This window comes from Perca flavescens, chromosome 14, assembly GCF_004354835.1.
Source record: "Perca flavescens isolate YP-PL-M2 chromosome 14, PFLA_1.0, whole genome shotgun sequence".
NCBI lineage: Eukaryota > Metazoa > Chordata > Actinopteri > Perciformes > Percidae > Perca > Perca flavescens.
The window spans coordinates 20,863,257-20,885,231 of record NC_041344.1 but is presented as its reverse complement, the minus strand read 5'-3'; the positions used below and the strand labels follow the sequence as shown (position 1 = coordinate 20,885,231).

At 41.4% G+C, this 21,975-nt stretch overlaps 1 protein-coding gene across 2 annotated transcripts; it reads right to left on the bottom strand.

The window, feature by feature from the left end:
* Nucleotides 1-1,541: 1,541 nt before the first annotated feature.
* Nucleotides 1,542-21,758, bottom strand: col1a2 (collagen, type I, alpha 2). Of its 2 annotated transcripts, XM_028596714.1 has the most exons (51): nt 21,552-21,758; nt 19,735-19,739; nt 18,756-18,767; nt 18,279-18,314; nt 17,727-17,810; nt 17,055-17,111; nt 16,749-16,793; nt 16,555-16,608; nt 16,392-16,445; nt 16,169-16,222; nt 16,003-16,056; nt 15,326-15,379; nt 14,827-14,871; nt 14,613-14,711; nt 14,319-14,372; nt 13,868-13,966; nt 13,420-13,464; nt 12,904-13,002; nt 12,699-12,752; nt 12,479-12,586; nt 12,318-12,371; nt 12,065-12,163; nt 11,715-11,768; nt 11,421-11,519; nt 11,253-11,306; nt 11,086-11,139; nt 10,905-10,958; nt 10,620-10,673; nt 10,477-10,521; nt 10,152-10,250; nt 9,791-9,898; nt 9,626-9,679; nt 9,459-9,512; nt 8,538-8,591; nt 8,317-8,370; nt 8,093-8,200; nt 7,735-7,788; nt 7,066-7,119; nt 6,760-6,921; nt 6,484-6,591; nt 5,937-6,044; nt 5,208-5,261; nt 5,002-5,109; nt 4,815-4,868; nt 4,612-4,719; nt 4,433-4,486; nt 4,125-4,232; nt 3,757-4,000; nt 3,446-3,630; nt 3,064-3,306; nt 1,542-2,932 (listed from the first exon to the last, which is right to left on the bottom strand). In XM_028596714.1, exons 1-51 carry the CDS (start codon nt 21,619-21,621, stop codon nt 2,786-2,788), a joined length of 4,071 nt encoding a protein of 1,356 aa, XP_028452515.1. In that variant the 5' UTR covers nt 21,622-21,758; the 3' UTR covers nt 1,542-2,785. The 2 variants fall into 2 exon arrangements, with proteins under 2 accessions (XP_028452515.1, XP_028452516.1); XM_028596715.1 differs by lacking the exon at nt 18,756-18,767.
* Nucleotides 21,759-21,975: the final 217 nt, after the last annotated feature.

The window sequence follows — 21,975 nt, the reverse complement described above, 5'->3', positions numbered from 1 at the left end:
TCCAACCTCAGCTCCTCAAAATGCTCTACTGGTATGGCTATGGTGTGAATGCAAGCAGGAGCATTGCAGGGATACGCACTGTTGGGCTGTCCCTTCCCCCATCTATTCTGGCATTGTCTGGCAAGTGTGAAAATGTGTCTGCATGTGTGGAAATCACCACACCCAGGAGTGTAAAAGAGGTTTAAGTTGTGTCGATAATGTAGGCCTATGTCAATTATGTTTCTCTGGATTTTGTCTTCTTTTTTTGGGGTGTGATTTTTATATAAGCAGTTAGAGGTTTCTACACTCTCACATGTATTTTATATTTCTTCAATGTGATTTGTATTTATGTGCGTAAAACAAATACAAATACATAAACAAATAGTATTATGCATACCATTATTGTTACTTATTAATTTTCATCTAAGCAGGATTTTAATGTAGTTGGTCAAGATAGAGCCAATTTAGACTACTTCACAATACTGCTGGGCAAGGCTGGATTACCATCTGGACAAAAATGGCCCCAGCAGCCCCAGGTTCACTGTGTACCAATGGGTAGTATGTAATCTGATTATTTGGGAATTTGTTTAGGAATTTGCACTACTAATGTACAATATCAACTAAGGTGGGTCTTGCATTATTATTGTGCCCTTGTCTTGTAGAATGCTGCTCAACCCTACATAAATATGTGTTTGAAAGCCTGGGGCCAGGTAGTACTCCAACAGGTTGGTCTGCTAGGGCTGACAGTCATATGTCTAAAAAAAAGAATATGATCTGCAAAGTAACTATTAACTCTAGCTGTCAGAGAAATGTAGTGAAGAAGAATACAAAAAGTAGAATATTCCCCTTGTAGACGTATTAGTTGACTACTGGTATTTCATACATCATCAACATCAAAGTGTCACTTCAGCCATGCCATTTCAAGGTAAACTAAAATCAATGTTTATGTTTTTAGCATGATGTCTATCATTAAAGTCTATCATTAACGGCCCAATCTGTGGTTTTAATATCTTCTTTTTTTAAAGATTATTTTTGGCCTTTTTTTATTATATAGTGATAGTACACAGACATGAAAGAGGGGAGAGAGAGGGGGGGGGGTGGGACACAGCAAAGGGCCGCAGGTTAATTTTGAACCCAGGCCCTTGCCTCCTTGCCTCATCATTTATTTTTATGTATAAAAGATGCTGTAGACCCATAGATGCAAAATGCATCTTGTGTCCAAGGCATCCAAGTCTTTGCTGCTAAGTGGTCATTTGACCAATTGTACCTAGAGCAGGGATGCGAATAAAGCATGGCAAACTGCCCCCTAGTGGTTATAGAAAGTGCTGCAAGTGACCTTTAATGTATTGATGCCTTCATCTCCAGCTAAACAGAACTGCTTCTACATGTGGAGGTAGAATTAAATCCAAATTTTCAGAAAGCTTGCATATCCCAGTTCCCTCAACACACTGATTCTCAGCTTCTGACAAAGTGACAAAACAAGTCATTTCTGCAGGAATGCCATGTCCCCATATTGAATCTAACTAATCGGTATGCATTTATCACTGCAATTCAAGCCTTGATCCAAACCACAGACATTTATTTGGATGCAAAAGCTGTATTATGCAAGGAAAAGCAACATCAGAGGATGCATATTTACAAGAAACAATGCACGTTAGTAATCACACATTGGCATGGACAGTGTCAACAGACATTTACTGTACATTAAAATTGTATGCCGTTGAAAAGCAAGAATGGGGTGGGGGTAAATAAGGATATGACTGTGCTTCCACAATAGGAAGATGTTTAAGTTAATAAAGATGTGTTGTCATCATCCAAATCTAGAACCCAAATACAGTGACAAACCTTCAATGGTGTCATTAAAACATGAAAGCACTTAAGTCACTGAGCAGTGTGTTTTGGAACATTGGACATGCTTTATTTCAGAACTTTTCACAATTTATTTAAACATCTCACATATACAAAATAGGTACAATAGACTTTGTGGTTTCATTTTTTGAGAGAGAGAGAGAGGCCGCCTAAAAAACCATTCAGAATTGGATGAAATATGTGCTGTCAGTATGAACACTCAGTGTGGGGTTTGAAAGTAAAAAAGCCTGAACAAAAAACCAAAACAAAAAAAAGCCTTCTAGACAAAACAAAAAAGAACAAAACAAAATAAAACAAAACAAAAACCAGACATCAGATTTAGGAACATTCCACCTGCTTAAATTGGGGGAGTATCAGGGGACGAATGTAAGACTCCTTAAATGTCAATACAAAGTAATACAGTAAAAAGTGGTTTGCTCCACAGCTGCATATTAGCACCATAGATCTCTGCTTCAAGTAACTGAGCACCTTCCGATACATGACAAAGCTTGAAGCATTAGAAGTCTTAACATCCCGGTTGTGGACCCAGGTTTTGTCAAAAGTATTTTCGTTAGGTATACAGGCATGAGGTAGCTTAAACCTTTTTTTCATGGAAATTGTGGTTTTAAACCTCCTCTTTGGAAGATATACAAAGACCACAAAGTGATGCATACTTTCAGCGTTTTTATTTCACTTCTTTTATTTTTTACAAAACGATGACATGATGTCCCACAACAAGCTGTTTTCCCGCGTCCCTTTGGGTTGCTGTATTAATTTGCATTGCACAAACGCTCCGTTCGGTCCGTTCAGTCCTCTCAGATAGTTGCCCATCTTAAGCAAGTGGATGTGCAGAGAGAAATCAGCATTCAGTATAAAAAAAAACAACACAGAAAGAAGGGCAGAGATTTTGTTTTTTCGTTCTTTCTCTCTTTTGGGTGTTAATTTATCATGAGTCTATTTATTTGAAACAGACTGGGCCAATGTCCAAACCAAACTCCTGATCAGCTCCACCAATGTCCAAAGGTGCAATGTCGAGGATGGGCAGGCGAGATGGTTTATTCGTTCTGTACTCAATCACTGTCTTGCTCCATTCACCAGTGTGTCTCTGCAAGTGTAAAAGCAGAAAAGGAGAGACCCCATTTTAGAATAGTGGCAAAATACTACAAATTACGCCGAAGCAACAAAGGTAACAGAAATGACCAAAGAAAACAACTGAAAAAGGAAAGAGCCACTCACAGTGCAGCCGTCCTCCAGCACGGAGAAGGTGAAGCGGCTGTTGCCCTCGGCTCTTAGCTCTACATCGTTGGAGCCCTGGAGCACCACAGCCTTCTTCAGGTTACCGGTCTCCTCACTCATGTAGGCGTTGCTGTTCTTGCAATGGTAGGTGATGTTCTGGCTAGCCTGGTTGGACAGCAGGCGCATGAAGGCAAGTTGGGTGGCCATGCTCTGTGGGCTGATGGTCTCGTCGTTGTAGGTAAACTGCATGAAGGAAAGAATGACAGTCAATATATCGAATATAAAAAATATAACATTTGTTGTTACTGTTATTTCCTGGTCTTGTGTGGTGTTAAAAGCATTTTTCATTTCAAATAAAGTAAAATATGTCTACGACGCTCACCTCTGTACCACCGTTGATGGTCTCTCCGAACCAGACGTGCTTCTTGCCCTCGGTGCTTCTGTACCAGTTCTTCTGGGCGATGCTCTCGGGGTGGGCATGGATGCAGGTCTCGCGGGTGGTGAAGTCGCAGAACACCTTGATGGCATCATTGATGCATCCCTGGTTGGGGTCAATATAGTAGAATCCTACAGGGCAAGAAAAAAACAGTCACATTGATAGAAAGAGAGTCTTTTACTTCATACGGGCTAAAAAAAAGACCTCTAAACCTTACTAAATGTAGGGGCATATATACCCCAGCGGTGCTATCTTACCGCTGCTCCAGTCGGGGTGGCTGAGCTTGATGTCACGGCAGGTGCGGGCAGGGTTCTTCCTGGATCCCTCAGGGGTGAGCAGGTTCTCGATCTGAGTGTTGAGGGACTTGATGGTGGCATCGACCTCGTAGTCCTTGGCTCTCAGAGCGGGCTGATCAGCTCTGTACTCATCATATCCAGAGACATCATATCCACCACCAGCGGGGCCGGGAGGTCCAGGCAGACCGGGAGCTCCAGCAGGACCCTGATATGGATAAGAGAGTGGATTGATATGTTGGATCCTATGTAGAAGATCCGTGGGATCCTAGGATCCTTGAGGTTGTAGCGGAGCTAAACTGTCTGGTTTACAAGGCTTGTGTTGTGCTTACAGCAGGTCCGACGTATCCAGGGGGTCCACGAGCACCAGGAGAGCCAATAGTACCATGGCTGCCAGCTCTGCCATCCTTACCAGGGGGTCCGTGGGGTCCAGCAGGTCCCTGAAGATGAGGTCATCACATGTAACAGTCAAACATTTGTCTTTTTTTGGAAATCCTGCATCACATCACTGTAAATTACAGTATCTCCTGCGTTTGGTGATCACAAAAAGAACACTTGATTTGTTGACATGTTGCCTCTATGCATACAGGCGGAACAAGAAAACCATCAATGTATCGTAGGTTATTAAGATTCCGCTCACTCTTGGTCCAGCAGCTCCACTTGGTCCAGCAGATCCAGTGTCACCAGAGGGTCCCTAAGGGGAGAAAAGGTGCATCATTGAATGGTATCGTAGTAGACATCGTAGATTAGTGAATATCAGCACATGTAGGGGTACGTTTCCATATTTTGTGTGCGTTATGATGGTAGGCTGTCACTTACAGAAGGTCCGGGCATTCCCTGGAGACCAGCATGTCCACGCAGACCCTTCATGCCTCTCTCTCCTTTTTCTCCAGCAACTCCCTTCTCACCACGGATTCCAGCAGGTCCCTATAGAACACACACACACAAACACACATGTTACATCTATGTACTTTTAGTTGATGAACACTAGTTCTATGACTATACATGTTCACTGTACTTACAGCGGCACCTCTAGCTCCAGCGGCGCCAGCGGGTCCAGCGGGACCAGATGGACCCTAGTGACAAGGAGAGAGAAGAACAAAAGGATGAGTGAAGAAAGCAGATGATTGTAGATGTTGTGTACGATGTTGCTACTTTGAAATGGTCTGGTAGTGAATCCATTTTAAAAGAGTTGCTGTTTAAACTTACAGCCTCTCCACGGTTTCCAGGTCTGCCAGAAGCTCCAGTGGGTCCAGCAGGTCCGGGGGTACCAGCAAGTCCCATGGAACCAGCAGGTCCGGGCTCACCACGGTCTCCCTAAACATGGTGGAAAAGTGTAGATGTGGGTCAGAGCACAGTGTATGTGTGTGTATTCTGTACACAAACGTGTTTTAAGGTGTATGAAAGGGCATTACCTTGAATCCAGGATTACCAGGGCGGCCAGGGGGTCCATCGTTACCGGGGCTACCCTGCAGATGGTGAAATATATTACAGTTGACATATAAGTGTCTGTCTTTATATCAAACTATCACGTTAGGTTGTTTGTGAGTCCACGTTTTTGTTCATCTACTTAAGTAAATATCGATACGGCAATATATTGCTGTCCTTTGTGTGATACGATAATCGATACGCTGGGGTCAAATATCGATATTTTAATTAGTAGCGTTGCTACTTCATGGTTCCTTGAGGTGGGGCTCAAAACATGAATGAAGGAAACTTGAACATTAGTTAACTAGAAGAAGAAGAAGAGGTTTTCAACAGGATGGTAGACATCAGTTTGAGAAAATTAACAGATGCCCCAGCCATGTCTAAGTCCAAAGTGAGGACCTATAGTTGCTCTATAGTTCTGTAATTTTAATTTACAGATGGAAAAACTTGTGCTGCAGAATTGTGCTGTTTTGTAACAGTTTGAACTTGCAATGGATAAAAACAGAAAACCTGCACTTAACCTTTTCACAGGCATTTTGTATTCATAGTTAGACTGATATCATGATATATCATTATAGGATTGTCAAGCAATATATTGATTATTGCAGAATAGCCATGTATCGTGTATCCTAGCGTATCGTGAGTTACCCTGTGATTCCCACCCCTACCGCTAACAGGTCATTGCCATACTTGTTATTGGCCTGTTCAATCCTTACCTCACGTCCAGCCTCTCCCTGAGGTCCGGTCATACCAGGCAGGCCAATGTTGCCAGGGGGACCACGGGCTCCAGAGGGACCAGGAGGTCCAACTCTACCAGGCTCTCCCTGTGATAGGATGCAGAGAAAATCACTGGGTCAAATACTGCTTCATACTGTATGTTATACAGACCTTATAGTAGATCTGTTCTTTAGCAAAGGTGCATCTGTGTGTGTCTATCAAACCATCTTGCAAAATGGGCATGGTGACAGAAAACTATCCACAAATTTGTGTGATTTTTAACACGCATGGATATTCAAAACCCTGCACGAATGAAGCTCAATATCGATTCTTATTTTCCTCTATTTTCTTTTACATTTTACAGTTGTGTTGTCATTATTTGAACTGATAATATTCAACTGCCAGTACACATTTTGGGACAGTTCCATCATGTTGGAGATGAAGGCTTTATAGGTTTAAATTATAAATTTAAAAAACATGGTTCTGAGGTGATCATAGTACAGGTGAATCTTTTGGAGGGTACTATCAGCATTAATTTGTACTTACCAAACCACCAGGACCACCGGGTGCACCACGATCTCCTCTAGCACCGGGCAGACCAACGAATCCCTGAAGTCCAAGAGGACCACTGGTTCCAGGGGGACCAGCTGGACCCTAAACACACACAGGCCACATATTAATGCATTGACGATGAAGATCTATGGATTTATATGACCATGATAGAGATATAAACACTGTTATATTTATTTAACCAACTGTTTTTTAAACATTTCAGTGTTCCATGGTCTCATAATTTTGACCTGAAAAAGAGCAACAACTTACAGCGGGACCAGGCTCTCCAGAGGGTCCTTTCTCTCCAGATAGACCCTGTGGTCCAACCATACCCTGCTCTCCAGAAGGACCAGCGGGACCAGGATCACCACGGAGACCACGAGGACCATCCTTACCAGCGGGACCAGCTTGGCCAGGGGGTCCAACAATACCCTGAGAGGGGAAGAGGAGGAGAATGTATTATTGTTAATTGGGATCACTCTGTTTCACTGATATGAGAAGCAGCATGATGAGTGCAGTCAGTGTGGGCTTGCATGTGTGTTAACTAATCATTGTAAATATAAGAGCAATACTCACAGCAGGACCAGCAGCACCAACTCTGCCAGCAGCACCAGAGAAACCAGTCAGACCCTGACATCGGAAAAACACACCATCAAAGGTTACAGTACACAGCGGCTATCAAGAATGTGTGGTGTCACTGTGTATCTGTTTGTGTGTGTTTATGTGTGTTTGTGTGTGGACATCAGGGGTACAATAAAGTAATGTATTTCCTTGCCATGGTGCACAGGTAAAAAAAAATAGAACAGAAAGAACACAAAATGCTTAATTGGGCAACCTTCAAATGTTGACATTTCAAAAGGAGTACTGCTGTAGCTATATGGTATATTTTCTTAAAACTCATTTATTCTCAATAATAGAGGCAAGAAACCCCATTTATGAGAGGCTAAAAGGAGGACAATTATGATTTTGTGACTCAGGCTGCAAGAAAAATCTTTGTGGCGCTTGTTGTGAAAAACCAATTCGTCATTTGACGTTCTCAAAATAAAACTTTGACATTTCTGATTAAATTGCCAAATTAGCTTTTTGATTTAATTTCCAGTTACTATGCTCCAGTAGCCTTTACTTAATTTGAAAGGGACAATTAGGCTTGTTGGGGCTGAAGTGAGTGTATGTGTGTGTTTGTGACAGGTACAGCAGTGATGAAATCTGTGTTTATGTGTGCTGCTACGATGTTTCAATACTCACAGGTGGGCCGTTGTCTCCACGAGGACCAGCAGGTCCAGCAGCACCAGCAGGACCCTAGAAAAACAGATGAAGAAATCAGACACCATTCCATATTACTATCATTCATATCTCATCTGAGTTTATAATACAATCCTATATTCTATCCAAGAGGGATTTAATATAATCTAAATGTAAAGCTAGTACTATGTGGTGTCAAAGTGAATGCTTTCACTTTTTTTTTTTTATAAATTTGATCCCGTTTTAAAGCCTGTCTGATATCTGATAAATTAAGTCATGATAAAGCACACCTATCCCAATCAGATTAGATTTACCAAGTAGCAATGCAAGTGTGTGTATGTCCAGTGTAAACGGTACTAACAGCAGGTCCAGACTGTCCAGCGGGTCCAGCAGGGCCAGCGGCGCCAGTTTCTCCCTTAACTCCGGCAGGTCCACGCTCTCCTCTTGCTCCAGTCTGACCATCAGCGCCCTGTAGGCAGCAAAAGTAATGGGGTTGGGTCAATATCTGGGCAATTGTGTATGTGTATGTTTTTGTTTTGTACTTTATAGTATATTGCATATTGTATTGCAAGGTGATTGGCTTACAGGGGGTCCAGCGAATCCAGCAGATCCAGCAGGGCCAACCTCTCCACGCTCTCCCTGTGGACAACAAGCAGCGGGTCAGGAAGAATGTTTATGCTGCACATAACAAAGCTATATGCTGTCTTAAGATCTTCAACTGGTATTTATGTCAACTCATTTAGGGTGAATATGGTAAAACAGCTGATGTTTTGTCATAATGAAGGAAGTCAGCCACAGCTACTTACAGGGACTCCACGAGGTCCAGCAGGGCCGGAGGGTCCAAAGCCACCGCTCTCACCCTAGAGGACAGTGAGCGTTTTAGTTTAGCATTGTTCCATCCATCCATCCATCCATCCATCCATCCATCCATCCATCCATCCATCCATCCATCCATCCATCCATCACTCTATCCATCCATCCATACATTCATACACACACACACATGAGAAATCTTTTGTCAGCATCAGCATTGTTTTAGAAATTTTTAGACTTTTGTACTGTAGATGTACTACTAGCAGTAGCAAAAAATGTAAATTGGAAAACTTGATCAGCTGATATGAGTGCTACAAAAGATAATGTTTTGTTTTGTCTGTTTCTGGGGCAACACAATTCAAATATAGTATCATTGTTTTTGTTGTATTTCTGCCTCTACATAGGCCAACACACAGGAAAGATTGTGGAATAAGGATAACCTTAATATTTAAAATGTAAAGTTTTGAATTTGTGCTGCATTTATTATATTATCACCACTGCTATCTGAAATTAAGTTGTAGCTTAGCCATTGCTGTAATATTATAATATTATAAAACAACCATTAGATGGCAGTGTTGAGGTTCTAGCTACAGATCCAATGCTACAGCAGGGGTTCTCCTACAGAGGACTGGGATATACAAGGATATGAATTTGGGTTGGTCAGGCAAAAGATCATTTCTGACAGTGATTTGATCTCAACAACACGTCTTGATGGTTCTCTACTGTAGGTCACTGCTATGACAGTCTGTCAGCCATCTTGAATAATGTCGGAGGCAGGTAGCCATTTTTAGGTCGTAACAAAATCTCCATACCCTTAATTAATCTGTGTTACATTTTACTTCTAAAACACCTTCGTTCTAATGGTTTATGTCATTGGTTTTGTGGTAAATAATATCCACACATCACAGACTTACCTTATCACCATTAGCTCCAGTGGGTCCAGGAGGTCCAGCAGGTCCGGGCATACCCTAGAAACAGAGAGGATAGTCAGACCAAGGCTCTGGTTGCTACACTCAAACTAATGTAATGAGTGGTTACCACTTTTATATCAAATGCCTCAAGAAGAATTAGAGTTACTTACACGGCTACCATCTCTGCCAGCATTGCCTTCAGGTCCTCTGTGTCCACCCTCTCCCTATAGGAGAGAGAAGGAAATGTTGGAGAAGAAAGACATTCTGATTAACAAATCTAAGATATATTGAGGGCTAAAATCTGTATTTGCAGGTGGTAGATTTTTGGAACTTACCTTCTCTCCCTTGACTCCAGGAACACCAGCGGCTCCGCGCTCACCAGGCATGCCACCTGGTCCCTGGTGTCCAGCAGCACCAGCAGCTCCAGCAGCGCCAGGCTCTCCCTGGAAACAGATATGACAAACTATGGCTCCTTTTTGCATTAAACACACATGCTTCCATAAATACAGTATCTCACATATATATATATATATATATATATATATATATATATATATATATATATATATATATATATATATATATATATATATGTATATAGCTGGGCACTGATATATTCTGATTCTACAGGATTATTACAGTGAAAAGAACCTTTTATTTATAACCTTTGTCCTTGCAGCCATGGCATTATCTTACCTTGCCACCATCGCTTCCGGGGGCTCCAGCGGGTCCACGGGGTCCAATGGGTCCCTGAGCGCCAGAAGCTCCGGCAGCACCAGGGTTACCACGCTCTCCCTGGAGGAACACACAGAGGGGGTCAGTGTATTGTCTTTGGCTACTCAAAGCCGGTTGTTGAAATGTTTTATTATATGCATGCAAACGTAATCTGCCACAAAGAGATTTATTCTGTTTGTATTCTGACTATTTTGACGGTTTTGGCATCTTACTAAAATTGAGAAATAATATGTGAGGCAACTAGAAAATAATGGGTTGGCACAAAGGCATGGACTGGTGAACTCACCTTGGAACCAGCAGGTCCAGCAACTCCATGGTCCCCTGGGATTCCCTATTGACATAAAGGTGGGTTAGAGATGTACTGCTTATTCTACCATTTCTATGGTTAAACTATGAAACATGGTGGAAGCGTGTTTGTGTGTTACTTACTCTCTCTCCGGGCTTGCCAGCCTCCCCAGGACCTCCAGCGGGTCCAGGCAGACCCTGAAAACATAAAGCCGCAACATCAGGACCAATGAACTCAACAGTGCCATTTTTGCAGATACTGCTATCTAGCTCAGGAAGATACAGTAAGTTGTGTAGCTACAATGGAATTGCAATTAGACTGAATTTGCTCTGATTTAGGCAGTTTTATGTTTTTGAACATGATTTTTTTCATTTTCTTAGCTTTGTTTACAACGAGCAGAAAATTAGAAATAGATTATGGATCCCAACCTGGAAGCCAGGAGCTCCAGCAGCTCCCTGCTCTCCCTTCTCACCAGGGCCGCCCTGTAACGAGAAAAAGAGAAGACCAATGTTAAAAACGGCACACTGATGGTTATAGTACCAAAATCACATCATAAATGTTGTATGTAATTGTCCGAACAGATGTGTCTATGTATATAAGGATGCTTACAGCGGGTCCAGTTGGGCCAGTGGCTCCATTGTTGCCATCAGGTCCAGGGAGTCCCTAGGAACATGATGACATGTTATAACAACTGACAATAGAGCTGACAAATCATGTTTAAATATTTTATTGATGAGTTACTTTATTAAACACATTCTGGGTATTTTTTTACTTACTCTCAGACCAGTGGGACCAGTGGATCCCTTATCTCCAGGCTTGCCAGCATCACCCTAAAGGAGGTATGAGGTAGGTTAAGCACAGGTCATGACAAACTTGAAAAACAAAACACAACAGAATTTGGTTCCAAATGCTCATCTTTCAGTCTTGGCTTTATTTCTACTTACAGAAGGTCCTTTGGGTCCGGGGAAACCAATGTTTCCGGGTTGGCCTCTTGGTCCGGTTGGGCCGGGAGGTCCAGTGCGGCCATCTTGTCCAGCAGGGCCCTGGAGGAGGAAACAGAAAGTATATGTTAATCATAGTCATGTTAATTGCATTTATGTGAGCAAATATTATGTATAGTTAATATCATAAACAGCACAGAATGAGAATGATGGAAATGTATGTGTCCTGAAGTAAAATCTGTGAAGATTATTAATATTAAATTCACAACTTTCAGTGTAAAATTCAGATTTACTCACAGAGGCTCCCTCCTTTCCTGGGGGTCCTGAGCTTCCAGGGCTTCCTGGGAGACCCTGTACAAAGTACACATCAGTCATTAATATGCATGTATTGTCATTCATTTGAAATGTTACAGCTGACCCCTTGGGCCAACTACCTTTCAACAAAATCTTGGGTTGAATCATGTACACAAGGCAAATTTACATCACACAATAGTCTCGTACTAAAGCCATTACAGCACTACTGCTCCAAGCTATTGTAACTCAGCTATTCCAATTTGCCACAGGCCTATTCTGCCTTTAAACTAGACTCAGAGAACAAACAGAGATCACATCCCTCTGACAAAAACAGAACTTAGCAAAAGACTCACCCTGACACCAGCTGGGCCAGACTCTCCGGCACGGCCAGCATCTCCAGGTGGTCCACGAGGTCCAGCAGCACCAGTGGCACCACGGGCACCGGGCATGCCCTATGAGAAGGAGACAAAGAGGTCCAAGAGAAATGAGGAGGAAGTTTTGTCTTGTGAATAAACACTGACTATATTTGGAAGTAAACCATAGTCAGGCTTCTCATCAGTGTAATTAAATGTTGGTGGAATGAGATCTTGTTCATTGAAGACTCACAACTGGGCCAGTTCTTCCCTCACTACCAGGCATACCACGGCTGCCAGGGCTTCCCTGTAAGAGACACACAGGCATTAGCAGGGGATCCAAGAAACGCAGCTCTGAATATGGAATCATATGGGCACAACACCACCCATCAGAGAAGGTGGTCTGGTACTCACTCTAGCTCCACGGGCTCCAGCAGGTCCAGTGGCACCAAGCTCACCAGTTGGTCCTCTCTTGCCCTCCTCACCCTGAGGTCCGGGGGGTCCCTGAGGTCCAGAGTTACCCTGAGGAAGGCAACAGAGAAGTTGAAGGACAGCAGTCATAAACACAGTATTCAGAGGTCTTCAGATTCAGTTTGGTGACACTTTAAACAACAGGATCTGGATGTGAACTTACAGGCTCTCCTTTGGGTCCGGTATCTCCCTTAACACCCTGAGCACCAGGATCTCCCTAAAAGAGATAAGCAGACGCAATTATTGAAACAATCTATCATCTGTGTACAATCATTTGTGAGCATTTCTGTGGCAGTATACGTTGTGTGTATCTGCATGCTGGATATGTATGTTTTTTGTGAATATATGTGAGTTGGTTGTGTACTTACAGAAAGGCCTCTCTGTCCAGCAGGACCCTGAGGGCCCTGAGGTCCAGGTCCTCCTCTTGGTCCAGGGAAGCCAGGAGCTCCAGCAACACCAGGGGTGCCCTAAATAATAACCAAGACGGACAGGTGAGCATTACTCAAGCCTTGAAATATTGTCTTTATTTGATCTCTTCACCAGGTCCGGGTGTTTTGCCTTTATCATCAAATACTTTTTAAATATAATATACAATAATATATATATATATATATATATATATATATATATATATATATATATATATATATATATATATATATATATACACACACACAATTAATTAAGAGATTATATTATATTCAGTTGTAATAGAAAAATAAAAACTGCATCCTGCAATCAATGAAATTAAATCATGTTCTGAGATTACAACAACCTATTTATGTGTTATGTGTGCAGCATGGCATTGGCCTAATTGTTATAACCTCTGACCCTAATTGACCTTTGACCTATTTATGCTTTAATAGTACAACTTGAGTACTTACAGCAGCTCCCTTGGCTCCGTTCAGACCATTAGCACCAGGGTTACCCTACAGGGAAAGAAATTAGGAAATCTTATCAAAACAACTAAAACATTAGGACTGAAAAATCCATTGCTATAATGATTACATTTGACTTTTTCATAGATTCAACAATTGCACTCTACAGCATAATATGGAATATGTGATAATATCACCCAAAGTAACTACAGCAAATGACAATATATAAACGATTATTTACTAAACTTGAGGAATCAGTTAAGGGACAGATTCATGGATAGCAATGGCACAGCTTCCAAAGACAAATCAATGCAAATCATGTATTGATCATTTGTAATCTGGAACAACACAACAATCAAGACAAAATCAAAATCAATAAAATACATGTTGTTGCTTATAATTTTTCCAGGAAGGTAACTTGGGAGTCTAAGTGGCAACATCTTTGTATACTTACAGCGGGACCGACGGGGCCAACAGCACCATTGAGACCAGGCTCTCCTCTTTGTCCCTGAGCTCCAGATGGGCCAGTAGCTCCAGCAGGTCCAATCTCTCCCTGTCAAAGACAAAAATACATCCATAATTAAATAATGACATCATGGATGTGTTGATATGCATTTGTTTGAATGGTATTTTCATTATGAATATAAACGGCCGTGAGTGATTATGTTGACTATGTACGACTATGTATGTTACATGTACAAACTATTCCCATGGGGATAGTATGCAAGAAGCTATTGGGATGGTGAACAATGACAGATAGTGACATAGAGTTCATTTGGCTGAGACATGCTTATACTGTATGGTATTGAGAATTGTCTCTTTTGATGGTTAGAAAACATGAACATCTCTGGGAGGATGTATTGCCAAAGGACAGTAAATGCTACGGGAAGTGACATCATGCTTACTTTGGGTCCGGGGCCACCGGGGAAACCTGGGGGACCAGCAGCTCCAAGGGGACCCTGGGTAGAAGAACAGCAGATATGACATCAGGATATATGTAATAAAGATAAGAGCTCACATTAAGGTCAAAGTTTGTCTTATATGGGTGCAATTATCTAATCAACATTCTGTGGCATAATTACTCCTTCCTCTGATATTATATTACACATTATTATTTATACAATAAGATACCAATCACAAAGTAGTCTCTGGATAGGTATCTTGACGATACATCTTGAGTTCAAAGGGCCAATACTCACAGCAGGGCCAGCGGGTCCAACGTTGCCGTCAGCACCACGGGCACCAGCAGGGCCAGCAGGTCCAGCACGACCTCTCTCTCCAGACATACCACGAGCTCCCTAAAGGGAGGATACACAAAAAAACAATATAGGTGAGAAAAGTGTCTTTACTGCAGATGTGTAACAGCAAAGATGACATTTTGTGCATAAATGCTGAGCTTAATGAAAAACGTACAGCCAGTCCAGGACTTCCAGCAGCTCCGTGGGCACCAGGCTCACCCTAAAGGAGAGACAGGAGAAGGGGGATTAGGGTGATGAGTTATCTGGAGCAAAGTGACTCAAGGTCCGAGGTTAACCGGTCAAATAGGGAAATTCTATTGTGACAAGGAAGGTGAAAACCCTGACAAAGTATTGGTAATGCTAGCTAAATTGAACTTTGGTGTGTGTGTGTGTGTGTGTTTTATTATTTAAGATTTATTTATTAGGACAATGCACATTAATCAATGCACCAGTGTTAGCCAGTTAGCTAATTTTCTAGTCCTAGTTACCTAGAGAAACTATCCTATTTGAAATACACTCATTCTTGCAGAAACTACATTACTCTAAATTATAACCCCAAATGTATCAGTAGGCTGACACAACATTAATAGAAGAGAAACTGGGATCCTACATGAAATAAAGTACTCAGTAGGAACGTTTGTTGCTGCAGTCATGAGGAAGGTGAACCTCCTTACCTTAGCACCAGCACCACCAATCTCTCCCTTGCGTCCATCCAGACCAGTGTAACCCTGTAACACAGAAAGAGAGCGATGATGGAAGATGTTTATAAGGGATACAAAAAATTACTATTATTAACACTCCTACTATTGGTAATAAAATGTGCTACTTCAGAAACAAGCAAAAAAAAAGTAAGAGATTAGGGACAAAGAGTCGAGATAAATCCAATTATCAAAGGATGTGGGATTGTTTGACCTCTCAAAAGAAGACATATTGACAACAAGACAATCAATTCATATCACGTGAGACATTAAGAAAGCTTGTCTGTTGACAAAGGTGCTTTCACAGGAAGTTTACTATCTGGCTCTGAAGTTTTCATGCAAAACAGGGACTACAAATCTTAAACGGCAGCCATTAAGCTCTGTATGAAATCCACTTCGCATCTCAGGAGGCAGAACAAAAGGAAGTTAGGTCCATAATCGCTCCCAGTGGGGCTCGTTATGGGGCACAATGCTCCACAATGCTCCACAAATAATAATAATTTTAGTCCACACAGCACAGGTGTAGCTCTTCTGCCATTTGTTTTTTCTGTTTTAGAGCAGTTTCTGCTTGCTTCAAGTCAGTGGGCTTCAGGTGATTAGGTAAACCACGCAGGTAAAGTTCTGGTCAAGCAGAGGAAAATATCAGCACTCACTCTGTGTCCCTTCATTCCTGGAAGTCCAGGGGTTCCGGGGAATCCACGAGCGCCCTGCAATTCAAAATAAAGAACATAATACTGAGACATGCGCCACATTTACAGTTCAGATGTCTGTTTTGTATCTGTTTGTTTCATTCTCCTTGATCTGGAGAGCATCTTTTACCTGTGGGCCGGGGGTTCCTCTGTCTCCGGGCTTACCAGGTCTGCCGTTGTTACCCTGCGAGTCAGGATATAAGGTGTTACCGTTTGACAATGTAGCTGCAATAATCTACAGTAATAACTCAAATCCATTATAAGACAGCAGGGAAAAAAACTAAGTCTTTACAGGACTTGTGAACAAAAGCAGCCTCTGAAAAGTGTTTGTAGAAACACAAATGTATACGTACGTCCTCTCCAGATTTGCCAGGGGGTCCAGGTGGGCCACGAGCACCGAGGGGGCCCTTGGGAAGAAAAACAGAGAACATTTAAGATGGTGGCATCACATGAGTAAGCAGTTTTAAACACATGCTAATTTGAATAGTTGTAAATAATTTTGGAGGATAATCTTACAGTCTGTCCAGGCTCTCCGGGCTCACCAGCATGTCCGGTGTGTCCCTGAGGTCCCTGTTGAATGATGATAAGAGGCAATTAGTCTTCATATAAGCAACATAGCAACAGCAGAATGAGCTTATGTCTATGAACAAATGGTCAAGTTGGATCCAATCACTCCATAGTTTGAATTTGCAGTGGGTGTATGAACTTACAGGGGGTCCAGGAGGTCCGGGAGGGCCTCTAGGGCCCATCAAACCCTGAAAAGGAGAAATAAGTTAATTGTACATATTGTGCATCAACACTAAATTAATCTACGCTAGTGCACTTTGTCATGAGTGTGATTGCAACTGCATCAGGACTGGAATCAGGTGTGAGATATAAGTATATTACCACAGACCATAAGCATTTATGTGTAGGTAAGGATGTAAAGACACAAACATATGTAACTGTGAAGTCTGTATCTATTGAATGAAGGTATAGATGAATAGTGCTGTGGGGCAGATGGAGAAGGGCCTCACCGGGGGTCCAGGGGCGGGATCCGGAGCTTTTGAACCATCATACTGAGCAGCAAAGTTCTGATAAACAGAAGAAAAGAAAAACAAGATGAATAAGTCATAATGACAAACTTTTAATAATATAAGGACTATTGGACAAACAGAGCATTGATCCAGTTCAAATAAATAGCAGTAGTCACTGTTTTGAGCAGTTATCATTATGAATACATGAAATATAATGAATGTATATTATACTGAAAATTATATCAAGGTGGTGCATTAAAATTATTTAACGTATAGTGCAAATGAGCATCCTACTTCTTTGTTTAGAGTTTGAAGACTTAACAAAGATTGAACTAACACTAATAGTAACCTTGTTGTATATTATCTGTGTTACCTTCTGAGCCATAGTGACAAATGGGTAAAGGACAAAGGTCACGGGTAATGATGTCATTAATAAGATTCAATACTTTCCCATTTCAACATAAAAACAAACAGAGCACCAAGCACCTGAATGACTCAAATACACACATCAAACAGACAATTTCAATGCTTTTTTTTCCTACACGGTTTGCATCGTTAGAAATAAGTCACAACCCCGGCTAGAACTGCATTATCATCATAGTTTTTGGACCTCTTAGGATACACACAGTGAAGCCAAGCAGCTTATTTTGCGAGTATTAACAGTGGACTTACTCCTCCGAGTCCAGGGGGACCAGGGGGGCCAGCAGGGCCAGGGAGTCCGGGTTTGCCATCTCTTCCATTTGGGCCCTTAGGACCCTGTAAAACACAGATGATATAGTGAGTCAACACTGCTACGGAATAAACAGCATGCTGATAAGATGGTTTCCTGTGACTCTCAGATTATTCTATTTCATAAATTAACTGAAACATTAGATACATAGATGAAGCTCGACCACTGATGTAGCAAATTGTGTGATTATAAGATATGATGAGCAGACATAACTTAAGTGGGAGAAACTACTAAACATTTTTTGTAAAATAAATAAGGTCAATGTTTTAAATTGTACCAATCGTATCCATTAACATCACTATTATTGTCCGTAAACACTCGGGCCTAGGGGTGATGTAAACAAAGGGGGGTGGCCTACTGAGGTTAGAAAGTCAAATGACATCAACAAACGCTGGGCCAAACTCGCAGAAAATAAATACCACATTAAAATGCCTAAATTACATATTTGGTAACAGTTGTTTGATCAAGAGAAAAAGAATTTCACTTCAGCTTACCCTGTCACCTCGAGGTCCTTTGTCTCCTCTGGGACCCTGCAGCAGAAGAATCACTCAGTCAGACCAAAACACAGAGCAGAACACTTTGTTTGCTGCTTTAGCAACATGAGCTCCTAATTGTTCCTCTAGCAAGGAAGGCATCTAATCTAAACTACACTAAATGTAACTAAAAGCACAAAAAAACTGAAATGAATTATATTCAATGATCTGGTACTGGCTTTAGCAACATGAGCTCCTAACTGTTCCTCTAGCAAGGAAGGTGTATAAACTACACCAAATGTAACTAAAAGCACAAAAAACTGATATGAATTATATTCAATGATCTGGTACTGGTGTGTGAACAAACTTGACCTTACAGGTAAGCAAGTTAAAACACATTTCAGTGATTAGACTAGACACCATTAAGATGCCCTTTTTACAATCTAAACTATGCTTTATGTGTCCTTTATCAGACAATAACAAACATTATGTGCTCACCTTTGCGCTTCCCTAAATAGAAAAGAAGATAAATAAATGTAGGATTTATTTATTCAGTCTTTTCAGGCTATATCAAACATTCAGCTCTCTTATCGTTTGTATAAGCATGATGATGAGTGGCCACTGTAAGAAATAGCTAAGCAAAATAAGATATGATACTGTTACAATGAGAGATAAAACATGCTCATGCAGATACAGGAATTAAAATGGAAACACTGCAGAGCAATGTGCATGTGAAATAGATGATCAACATGTGAACAAAGATGCTAAATGAACCGTCCTCAAGCCAGACTCAACAACCTCTAAGCATTAAGAGCATGTTAGTCCAAACAAATACAGTTCTAAAAGGTTACCAGAACCACACAGCGTACAACACCTTTAGAACATTAAAATGCTACACACCATGCTGATTTAGGCAATCTCAATTAGGAACAGAATAAGGCTATGTTTGTCTTACATTAGAGGGGCCTCAGTCTTACACTGATGGATAACAATTCAATAATTTTAAGTTTTATCTGAGTTGAAATTCTCAGCCTTTTCCTTACTGGTCTGAGATCAGCTTTCGTAAATCAAAATCAAATCCTAATCAAGGAGCAGAGGGAGCCTCCAAACTGACCCAAAGCCAGCTGTTAGGGGCAAACCTCCCTCTGCCCCTCAGAAAGGATCCTTTGTACCAGGCCCCAAGGGTGCCTCAGAGCTGCGGTTTTAGCTTTCATTGACACAAACTTTAGCCAATAGGACCCTCACCTATTCATGGACAGGAAGGGAGAAAACTGCAAGAAATAACTTAGTTCAGGGGCAGAAATTCCTAAATGAAATGCTCTGCCATTGTTGAGATTGCTCAAATGGTCAAGACCAACCGAGAGGTCTTCCTTCCATGGAATAAATCACAGCATTTGGAAGAGAAAAGAAGCAAAGAGACAAGGTAAAGCTATCATTAAGAAATGTTGCTTTCATAATTTCATGCATGTGGACTAACCGAGACTGTGGCGTTGGAGAGATGAGGAGAAGGAAGAGGGCGAAAATGAGGGTGGGGGAGAGAAGAGGGAATACTCCGTTAGAACATTAACAGACAACTGAAAAAGAAACAATGTCATTTCAATCTATCTCTATTCTGTTTAAATGAATTAACCTCTTTCTGTATCAAATGAAAAAGGTTGTGGTTTTCCTTTGCATGACAACAAAGTATATCAAAATGTACAAACTGGACTGTAACTACACTATGCAGAAAAAACACTGTATGCCTTCATGTGGGACATTAAAGTACACAGTAACAATGCTTGAGTCTAATAATCCCAACATTTAAATTTTCTTTAAACTTCTTGTGTGTTCTGAAGGCCTTAATCGTCATCTGGGGCTTAAACAAAATGTCAGAGTTCAGGACTGTCAGAACATAACTGCACTTATCACCAGTATGTGAAATGTTGAACAAATCCTTCTGCCATGCCTAAAACAACTATCCTTCCCGCATTGTTTATTTCCTATGTGGTTGCTGTAGCACAAGTCCCAGCTCATGCCTAGAAGTGTAGCTGAGATCTCTGCATGCTAAACGTCTCTAAACTGTCTAACAAACGTAACAAATGTGAATTTCAGTGTTCAATAGCATTCCAGATAGTAAGGATCCGGCAGTTAACGTGCCTGAACAGGTAGTTTATGCCCTTGGGACAGGAATAGTTGGCCTGCTACTGCAAACAAGATTAGAACTACACCACGTGCATTGTGGGACATATGACATCTGTAATTGATGCTTGTTCTGATTTCTGCTGAATTATTATTAAAAGGTGTGTCTTCTGATTTTGTGTTAAAAAGGGGTGAATTTGAGCGTAAGTAGACAGAATTCTACTATCCAGATTTATAAAATAGGTTTGACTATCTGATGAGAGCATCATTCATTCATGGCTAATGTTTGATTCTCTTGTCCACACTTTGTTGCATGTGGACATCAGCTGGTCATGGGTGGGGTTGGCACAGCTGGGACCTCCCCATGAACTCTAACTCGTTACGTCTAATCATGACCACAAGGCGGCGCACTTGGACATTCAATGTGATGTGTGACTACTTATCTCTCCATTTAATGTACTACAATAATGAAAAAGAAGCCAAGAAGCTTTAACTTCAATGCAGATCTTGTCTTTAAATCATTTTGTGACTTAAATAATGATACGTTAGGCAGTAAACTGCAACAGTAAAGAAAGTCATGGACGAGGCTATTTAGTTGATCAGAAATCTAGAAATACTATAATATGTAAGCATTTAGTCTAATTTCTACTTTTTCATAAACAGATGTATCTCTCATTAACTCAAAGAGAAGACAATCTAATTGTGCCAAGTAGATGTTTGCACCCATGGCCACCAGGGGGAGACATTACTCTTTCCTATATTGAAGCCTCATTAGCTGGACGTCCGGATGGAACAATATGTACAACGCCCCACAAAGTTTTTTCATCCTGTCTCAAAGTAAATTCACATTTAGCCTGCATTAAAAGTTCTGAAAATACACTAGGCCGACTACTTTAGAGGTCTCTTTCAAAGCGAGAAAACTTTTTTTTTTGTGTAGTGCAAATTCTCCCTCTCTTGGAAACTAATCAAATATAAGATAATTGTATCCTTGGAAAAAAAAAAGTGAAAAATCCTCTGCATGAGCTCAATCCGTTGAGCTTTATTCTGCAGTGCTTTGAGCTGTCTTCAGGTTGACCTTCATGTAAGTCCCAAACAAAAGCCAAAGCGCAAGATCCTCAAGCAGTGGGACCCGAGAAAAAATATCCATCACAGAAAAGAGCAGATATTCAAACTTACATTGGCATGACGCTAGGTATGAAGTTACTGCAAGCAGCAACAGAATCCGAGTATCCACAAAGCTGAGCATGTCTACGCAGACATGCAGACTCCTTGTGCTGCTTAAGCCCTGTTTTTAAACCTCCTTCAAGCAGGCATACAGTTGTGGTGACAAGAGTAACTCCAAACTGAGCAGAAACCGGCTGCCGTGATGCTAGAATAATAAAGTTCTATCAGGCCTATTTATATGGCAGGAGGGTCCATGGTCTGCGTGTCAAAAGTCAGCCCACCGGCCAATGAGAGAAGAGAAACCCAATCTGACTCCCATCCCTCTCCAGCTCAGACTCAGTCATGTGGTGCTGCATCTCCCAGCCTCCTCTCCACCAGAACCCGTTTGGCAAAGCTTTGGCGATGATGACGAGTGCAACGTTTTAATTAGATCCAT

Excerpts from the sequence above, each read along its gene's own strand:
- col1a2 (XM_028596714.1), bottom strand. The coding sequence starts at position 21,621 with ATGCTCAGCTTTGTGGATACTCGGATTCTGTTGCTGCTTGCAGTAACT. Across the intron at positions 12,587-12,698 it reads CCGGACCCAAAGGAGAGCCT|GGTAACTCTGGACCTCAGGG; the intron begins GTAAGTTCACAT and ends TGCCTTCCTCAG. Across the intron at positions 8,201-8,316 it reads CTGGATTCGCTGGACCCCCT|GGCGCTGATGGTCAGACTGG; the intron begins GTAAGCCAATCA and ends TGCTGCCTACAG.